The 9267-nt window shown below is 38.6% G+C and overlaps 2 protein-coding genes across 3 annotated transcripts; one reads left to right on the top strand and one right to left on the bottom strand.

Annotated features, from left to right (window-relative positions):
* Positions 1-857: 857 nt before the first annotated feature.
* Positions 858-4510, top strand: LOC103381511 (catechol O-methyltransferase domain-containing protein 1). 2 transcript variants are annotated; one of them, XM_008313900.3, is made up of 7 exons: positions 858-1007; positions 2643-2764; positions 2864-2969; positions 3218-3336; positions 3583-3637; positions 4059-4192; positions 4275-4510. In XM_008313900.3, exons 2-7 carry the CDS (start codon positions 2654-2656, stop codon positions 4419-4421), a joined length of 672 nt encoding a protein of 223 aa, XP_008312122.1. In that variant the 5' UTR covers positions 858-1007; positions 2643-2653; the 3' UTR covers positions 4422-4510. The 2 variants fall into 2 exon arrangements, with proteins under 2 accessions (XP_008312122.1, XP_008312121.1); XM_008313899.3 differs by lacking the exon at positions 858-1007 and adding an exon at positions 1127-1384.
* Positions 4511-5393: 883 nt separating this feature from the next.
* Positions 5394-8929, bottom strand: LOC103381510 (voltage-dependent anion-selective channel protein 2). Its single transcript, XM_008313898.3, has 9 exons — positions 8774-8929; positions 7876-7947; positions 7675-7724; positions 7351-7503; positions 7223-7275; positions 6894-7121; positions 6472-6622; positions 6184-6241; positions 5394-6094 (listed from the first exon to the last, which is right to left on the bottom strand). The coding sequence occupies exons 2-9, from the start codon at positions 7940-7942 to the stop codon at positions 6003-6005; spliced, it is 852 nt and encodes a 283-aa protein (XP_008312120.1). The 5' UTR covers positions 7943-7947; positions 8774-8929; the 3' UTR covers positions 5394-6002.
* Positions 8930-9267: the final 338 nt, after the last annotated feature.

Here is a 9267-nt window from a genome sequence, read left to right as displayed (position 1 = left end):
AGGAGTAGGCAAGAGGAGCCATGTTCAGAAGAACCGTTCATGATTTTCACTCAATGTTCCATTCATGTTCAAAACACTGCATGTTCAGAAGAAATCATTAAAACTGTTAACTGTTAACATTTGAGGACTTTTTAAAAAAAAACTTTATTGTGGAATCCCTTACGCGGCCCACCCTCACCCAGACTCTGCCTCCAGCGGCCCCCGGGTAAATTGAGTTTGAGACCCCTGGTCTAAAATGTAAGAATTAAATTACGGTATGTTATAAACCATTTGTTTTGACTTTAAACTTTATATATACATAATTATTTACATTAAATAACCATTTACATTATACATATATACATAGATAGATAGATAGATAGATAGATAGATAGATAGACAGATAGACAGATAGATAGATAGATAGATAGATAGATAGATAGATAGATAGATAGCACTAAAACTACACTAACTAAAACCTAAATCATATTGAAATCTGATTTTGATTTAAATATGATTTACTTTATAACAACATTTCAGTAATTCAGCTTGGGGTTTTTACACTCCATTTGTGGGACAACACTGCCCCCCTCTGTTTGAAATGGTAAATTACATGCTGCCTTCAAATCAGCTAAGTCATATTTTGCTTGATCGTGACGCTGTCTTAGGCACCACATACTGTACACACACTGATAATTGTCAGACATCAGGAACACGTTTGCAGGACGTGACGCACGAAACACGACGGCCGGCGGTGGTTACCTGCCCTGACATTAAAACTGTTTACCTGGATTCTTTTTATTTTATTTACATTTTCTTTGGTTATTTCAATAACCGTATGCAAGAGTGTGCAACTGTTTTGTACACCACTTGGACAGCAGTGAACACTGCACCGCCCTATCGGATGGGGTGCAGCAGGTCATGTGACTGACGTTGCGTTCACATGACTGGTTATGTCTAATACTTGATGTGAATCCACTCAGTACCCACTCACTGACGCTAGAGCATTTTCTCAGGGAAACTCTGTGGTGAGTTTTTACAGGTCGTCGTATATCTGTTTACAGCGTGTAAACAATGTCTGCTTAGTTCATTTCAAGCGTTTTATACCATCTGCTCTCTGTTGTTGATGTTGTCGCTGTAGGGTTGGCATGTTTGTGTGATGGACTACGTTGTGTGGCAAATGCACACCAGTGCAGTGATAGCGATCGCAACTGATCCGAGCGGAGCTGCGCGTGTATGTGTAGTTTTACGGTAGAGAAACAAGGAAACGAGCCCTACTCGGAGAAGCTTAAAACGTGTGTGATTATTGTTGGGGTCAATATGGTGTCAGTACAGAGCATTACGAAAGAGGCTTTGGTGGGATCCATCACCCTGGGTGTTGTCTTTGTCACCGGGTATGTTTTAGGTAAGAGTGACAGTGTTTGAGACTGCATCCTTTCTATGCTGGCTACTACAGCGGTAACCTGAGATCAGTGTGTGTGTGTGTGTGTGGAGGGGGGGACACAATGGACAGAGCCGTCTTTGGACTCTGTACACAGCCTTAGTACAATGGTGTTGTCCACTGGAATCAATGACTGTAGTGTAATGAATGACTGGTGTTTTCTGAATGAAAATCCATTGCAGTTGTTATACGTGAGCAGGAATTAACAGAATAATTAATTAAATTTTTTTTTCTTAATTGATTTTATATGAAACATGACTTATGGCCTTTTCAATTGTATTCTGCAAAAAAAATCCACCAAATCTCTCAAGCCTCCATATTTGATTCTGTTAATACAGTTATATTTCTGTGTTAAACGTTCACTGTACTGTGAGTAGATCTCATAGTACAGTGAACCTGCAAGTAGTAGTATAAGTAGTATACTACTAGTATAACACATTTACACACTTTCAATGGACACAACGAAGAAAATGCCAAATATGAATGTAGTTAAAAATCCCAATATTTCATCATTAGCTAGTCAACAGGTCCTCTGCTATCACAGATCTAAAAGTATTGCATGGCATGTAACAGACGTTTAATGTAAGCAGAAATGCTGTACAAAGGTGACAAAGTAACCGCCCATGATTGCATAATGAATTACATAAGTTTTTATAACTTTACTGATGGAAGAAAACTTCTATCAACTTAACTTAACTAAATATTTTATGCATCTTTACAAGATTCTCCATTAATCCAGATAACCCAGATAATACCTAACAAGACACGAATCATTCTCCAACAGTCCTTAATTTGTAAATGATTAGTAAGTATCATCTGACTTACCTGTTGGTCATGTGCATACATGGACAATGTTAGATTATCAGCTAACAAAGAGTTATCGCCTACATCACTATTTTTGTGACATAATGAAAGTTAGAAAACATTAAAAAAACTGACATTAGATGTGCGTTCAAAATCTAATTTTAGTCTGATCTGTCTGTCTACGATGAGTCACCATTCCTCTGTCAAGATGTCAAACCATATATGTATAACATCATATGTATCTGCTGCAGCTGTAATTACATTTACCGGTAAAAATCATAACTCCAATCCAATTTCAGTTAAGTTGCCAGACTCGCGACAAGAATACAGACCAGACTTCAGTAGTCTAGTCGAGCAGACCTCATTACATGACCTCACTGGGCTTTTGAGAAACGTCTCAAGTGTTTACCGTCCACAGGGAGACGGAAAATGTCCAGAATGATCTCCAAAAGTCACTGCGGGGGCAGAGCTGACCCTCTGATGCAGTACGTCCTCCAGCACTCCCTCAGGGAGCATCCAGTGCTAAAGAAGCTCAGGCTGGTAAGACGTGCTGGAATCTGGATTATTTCTAATGTCAAATGATGTGACCAAGTGTCACTGATAACATCAGTGACTAAACCGAGTTACTGACCATTCCAGAAAACGATGGAAGATTCCATGAACGGCATGATGGTTGCATGTGAGCAGTCACAGTTCATGGCCAATCTGGTCAAACTCATCCACGCCAAGAAGGCACTGGAGATCGGTAAGAACAGTCAATGTGGAATTCATGTTATCTAAATAGGAGCACTGTTATGGTGTTTGAGTAGTGCCATGTAATAATTAGCAGGTTTAGCCTTAACCAGGTAATTATTATACGCCATTACTTTAACACTTAGCCTCGTCTTTTTTCCTATTTATTAACTAGCTTTAGTAAATATCATAGTTAAATAATTAATACATTTGGGCAAAATATTCTAAATTACGATATCGTCTCTTGACACTTTTTTCCAGGTGTATACACAGGTTACAACACACTGAACATGGCTTTGGCGTTGCCCGATGATGGAGTTGTGGTGGCTTGCGATATCAGCGAAGAATACACCAACATTGGAAAACCCTTCTGGCAGGAGGTGAAAGTCAACTTCTGTATTCAATGATCTGTCGGGATGATAAAAATCTGTAAGCGCTATAATGACAAGCTGACCTCAGTAAAGGTCGGTCTGCATTAATCATAATTATTGTGACTAATCCTCAGCTAGCCTGTGATCAATTAATGACACTGTACAGTGTCATTAATTGATGGGCATAGTGGGCAGCTAAACTGGAGCCAATCCCAGCTGAAAACAGACTAATTTAAATCAATTTTTCACTAACAGGCTGGAGTGGAGAAGAAAATCGATCTTCGTCTGCAGCCAGCACTTCAAACCCTAGGTACAGTCACATGTTGCTTCTCTGAACCCTGTCTTTCCTTAACTTAATGTCAAATACTGACAGTGCAAAGAGTGTTGTTTGCTAACTGTCAGCGGAAAAGTGTTTGTTTTCTTTTAAACATAGCTTCGGGAAAACGAGTCACACAACAAAACGTTTTTGTTTTCAGCTTTACATTCCTGGCCTTAGCAGGGAATTAAATTGTAAAAAAAAAAAAGTTTGCTCTGGTGGTTCAACACGTACTGTAGGAGCAGCCTGTTAAATAGGGACCAGCACTAGAAAATGCCCGACCGCCTCTTGTGACAGTATTCCTTCAAAATAGTCAAAAACATATAGTTTATTTTATTTTTTAATCTTATTCTTAGAGGCAAAATATAAAAAAAATAAATAACGGAAAAAAAACATTTCTACTGTTTCCTTTCAGATGAGCTCATTGAAGATGGCCAGGCTGGGACGTTCGACTTTGCCTTCATTGACGCAGATAAAGTTAACTACGATGGCTACTTTGAAAAGTCTCTGCAGCTGCTGAGGAAAGGGGGAGTCATTGCAGTGGACAATGTAAGAGACATCTGGCACAGACAGAAGCAGTTTTATTTTCCCAAAATAATAAAAAAAAATGTATTCAAATTCTTTTCTGAAGGTGCTGTGGGGCGGGAAGGTCCTAAACCCTGATGACGAAGACACCGTGGCAATCGACAAACTGAACAAGAAGTTGTTGAGAGACATCCGCGTCACTCTCAGCATGCTCACGATCGGAGACGGACTAACACTCGCCACCAAACTATAGAAAGCTGATGGTATAGTTTATATTTACCGTATTTTCCTGACCATAAGTCACTCCGGAGTAGTCCCACCAGCCAAGAAATGCATAATGAAGAAGAAAAAAAACTATAAGCTGCTGCTGCTAAGTCGCACAAGTGCCCTCTAGCAGCTGTCATGGTTATACAAACGTACATTTTCAGTGGTACGGGAGTCGCAGATACTGGTACACAAGCCTAGAGTGCCCTCTAGCGGCTGCTAGTGTGAAAATAACTAACATGTAAATTTTCAGTGGTACAGGAGTAGCAGATACTGGTACAAAAGCCTAGCGGGAACAGCGCAGGAGTGGACATTATTGTAAAGAAAAAAGATGCAGAGGGTTTAGGAGGCATCATAGGCCGTTAAATAATCACCAAACACAAGAGCACAAATTTTATAGAAACACACTACAACAGCGGACAGACGGGGGAGATGCTGAGCCAATCAGCGTGAAGAACACAAGAGCATGCTTAATGCTGTGATCGATCTACTCTAGGTAAACAAAGCTACCAGCAATGTCTTTTAGTTGATTTTTTTTATTATTTTATATTTTTATTGTTTAAATTTTTTTAGGTTAGAAAAAAAAATTTTAATCACAAAAATAATGAAAATATTAAAAAATAATAATTACTGTAAAATACCGCAAGATTGGAATTGAAAAAATCTGCCATGTACTGAGGGAGTGAAAGTAGAACCGTGAGAGGGACCACTATAAGTCGCACCTGAGTATGAATCGCAAACCCAGCCAAAGAATGAAAAAAAGTGTGACTTAGAGTCCGGAAAATACGGTAATTGTGGTGCAACACTCTGCTACAGGTGGATGTGGGTTTTTTTTATGAAGTTCTTTTAAATTCACTTTAGTGTAGCAAAAGAATAAAAATAAAAACTCAAATATTATGATTGTGTTGTTTGACAACGTCCTCTTTTTAAATGCCGAGTTGAAACAGAACAGGCTGAAGGGTTGATTTCAGGACTTTATTGCAAAGGATACGTACCGACAGACAGACTGCCTCAGAGTCACGTCAGATATCCTCTCTCTTGTCAGATTGATAAAATAAATTAGTTTACACATTCTTGCAACTCTTAAAAGTTAGGTTTTTAAGGTAGTGAAGGTTTGGAACCCATCACATGGCTCAGCTAAGACTCTCTAAGAAGACAAGTGAAAATAAGTCAGTCTAGAACCGTGTAGTTCGTTTACCGACTCAAAAGTGATCATCAAAATACAGCGTGCAAACAACACAAGAGCAGAAGATGAGAATTATTAAACAAAGGTAATCTACTGTGCAAAGCCAAACTTTGATGTACATTCTACAGTGGGACACTTTTTTTTCTTAAACCACTCCTGGATTGTCAGAGTTTCAATTTACAGAGAAAACAACAACAAAGGGAAGAAACATTGAATTAACTCAATAGTCAATTATGATTATTACTTATATGAACAACGAAAAGAGGCAAAGACAGATTCCGTATTCCACCCGTCTTCTGAACTCAGCTCGCCTCTGCTTTGGCTTCAATTTTTTCCTTCTATCTATTTATGTCACCACCCAGAAAATCTCATCCTCAAGTGTCCTCATGCCTCCAACTCCAGACCCAGACCAAGTTTGTGACCACCAGTGTTTATATTCTTCCCATCCACAAGAGCAGAAAGGAGGAGCTTTATACCTGATGATAAAATTTGTTTTAAAACTCAAATGAATCCATCGTAGATGCACCCATATTTTCAACCCAAAATTCTAAAAAGAATTTCTTACCAGGTCGTATAGTCTGTGCGTAACCAATGCCTACGAGACTGGCATTATTCACCTTGGCCTGAAGAAGAGAGGGAGGGTGGTATTATAAGCAAGATTCTTGTCACAAGTGACAAACATTCATAGAAAAAAAGCACAAGATTAACATTAAATTAAAGTGTTGACGTCCAATCACTCAGCAAATTAAGTACTGCAGCAAATGTAAAGGTTCTTTCGAGACAGGGAGGGAGGGGGAGGTTTAACAGAGGTTAATAAAACAGCACTGGCTGACTCAAATTAAAAAGCACTTACTGATATGGAGGCACTAGGGTCCAGCTGGTACTTGGCAGCAACACCGAAGCGAGTGCCGTTGCTGCCTGCTGTCCAAGCAAGATTCACTGCAGTTTCCAGTTGGTCGTTTACCTTCTGATAAATGGACCCAGCAAACTCTCGGCCATCATTCCTGCAAAAAGCAGGAAAAAGAAAAACACTGAATGCCAGTGATGCAGAACTAGTGCGCTGCAGCTCAAAGTGTGGGACACACTCAACTGGAGGGGAAAGGAAATGTGACAGGTGGATGCAATAAACGGGAGGACAGGTGTAAGTAATTATGTCACTGAACTGTGATTATCAACTGGCTTCTTTCACTTTCATGAATATAAACCCAGTTCAACTAAGTTTGTTGGACAGTGGAATTAAAACATTTCACCAACACTAGTAAAAATAAAGCATACACGTTAGTGTGGAGTTGGAAGTCCTCCGTCTTGTAGCCCACTGCAAAGTTACTCTGCGTCAATTTGGATTTGGCTGTGTCAATAGTCATCTGGTAGCCAGCCAGCCAGCCCTCATAGCCACCGACTGCTGCTGCATGAATAGTAGGACCAGCAAAATCCAAATCAGCATCAATACCAACGTTGAGGTTCTCTCGTTTGTAGGCGCTCTTTATTTTGCCACTTTTCTTGCTGTACAAGAACAAAAAACACAAAGAAAACATCAGTATGAAATAAAAACATTACTTGGGGATTTCAGAAAATTTCTTAAGAATTTATTTTCCAAAGCCTACCCAGAGTTGGGTGAAAAGGTGGTGTCAAACGAGAGTTTCAACCCCTTTGTTATCTAAAGAAACAACATTTTTGTTGATTTAGTTTGATAATCAACATCTGATCAGCACTGTGACAGGCTTCTGTTTACCTGATCCTCCACACAGATTTCTGTTCCAAGTGTGTTTTCTGTGGTCCACTTCTCTGTGAACGTCAGCCCGTATTCAGACCACTTGTACTTGGTTTCCAGGGATCCTACGACCTTGCTAGTGTCCACACTCGATGAGCCAGAAGTCTTGAATTCCTGAGGTCAAGACCAAAGAAAATAAAGGTCTAACTGGTTCATCTGAGCTCACTAAAACAAACTTATTTACAGATCTTAGTTTGTAATCCAAATTGGGATGTTAAGTGACTTATAAATACCAACAAACTACTATTAAATACTGGATGTACAGTATGCGTATGTGACACTCACGACTCCATTTGAAGACTTTGTTTTCACATCAAGCTTGACCAGTCCAAAGCCTGAGAGAAACAGAAAGCAGTCAGAGCATACAGTTCATTGCTGACGTTTCTCATATCCCCTGAAGGTCATTAGATCACTTCTCTTTTATGTCTACTGGGTTTTTGTTTTTTGTTTTTTTTGTTTTTTTTTTGTTGCTTTGCTTCCTCTCACCATATCCTTTATTAAAGATGTCCTTTGCTGATTTCCCAAGGTCTGCATATGCTGGAGGAACTGCCATCACGCCTGTCAAAATAAAAACAAAGGCCAGGAATATTATTGATTATGCAGATCATGGACTGAATAAACTACCATAACTATAGATGTAAACAAAAAGAAATGATTGATGAACATTAGCTGTGAGCAATGTGGTAAAAATATTTTTTTTTTGTAAAAAAAAAGAAAAAGAAAAGAGGAACACAGATATTGAACTAGCATCATGGGTAATTTTCTAGACTAATTTTATAAATTAATTTAATTAAGTTTCCCCTTGTTTGAGTGGAATATTCAGGGGATTCGTTTAAGAAATCTTGCTACAGGTTGGAGCTTTCTGTGGGTGCAGTTCTCAACCTTGCAACTTTACATTTCAGTTAAAATATTGTTAAAATTGTGCGTTTGTCGGTTGTACGTCCGTTTAAAACGTTTTCCTTTACAGTACATACCTGCACCTGCACTAAGCTCCTACTGTCACGACTTCTCAAGGTTAACTTGAAGGCCTGAAGTCGATATACTTTGTAGCAGACTATGTGTATAGAAACAGTATTAGTCTATTATATTTTATAATGTATGTATATACTGTATATAAAAATAACTTATTATAATTAACATATTTGTATTTCTTAAATTTGGACCTTCAAGGACATACGATTATTTTACGTATATATCAATGCATACATTAGACCGCGGTAATTAGAAAGTAACTTTCTACATTAGAAAGTATTACTGAATTTATACAGCGTTTGTCGGGGGCGTTTACCAGGATGTTAGCATCGGCTAGTTAAACTGTTGACATTGCAACACACAACACAAAAAAATGTAAAAAGTAGTTTTTAGTTACTTAGGTGTTACTCACTAGTATCAGTGTTGTTATTAACTTCTCAAAAAAGAATGTCGATAAAAGAAGCAGCACAACTGATTCCGTAGGACGATGTGGAGGAGACGCCGCATACGAACACCCCTGACCTCAAGCCGGTAGGACCCAAACCATAGCTTTTCACTTTACGCCTGTTCAAAATAATAGCAACGTCATCAATTTGTTATTGTGTTATTTTGTCAATACTTTTTCTTTTACGAATGAAGCCATTCAAGCAGAAATTTAATTATGTAGTTATTTTAAATTTTGTATTTGTGCCAATATCCCAGAAAGGCAGTTGGAAGGACAGCTAAATGACTATCAACAAATAGGAAAGCGTCTTGGGATTTAAATGTTAGGAAGTGCCCTTCAATGCAGTTGTCTTTATATACATAATAGTACCTAACAGCCACTTTTAGTTAGCAAGTTAGCAATTTTTTTTTTCACAAGCTACGCACGTGTCCCCTCTCCACCTTTACTATGGTCACATCGAA

This window comes from Cynoglossus semilaevis, chromosome 8 (assembly GCF_000523025.1).
Source record: "Cynoglossus semilaevis isolate Cse_v1.0 chromosome 8, Cse_v1.0, whole genome shotgun sequence".
Classification (NCBI taxonomy): domain Eukaryota; kingdom Metazoa; phylum Chordata; class Actinopteri; order Pleuronectiformes; family Cynoglossidae; genus Cynoglossus; species Cynoglossus semilaevis.
The sequence above is the reverse complement of the archived record's forward strand: the minus strand, read 5'-3'. Positions and strand labels throughout refer to the sequence as shown.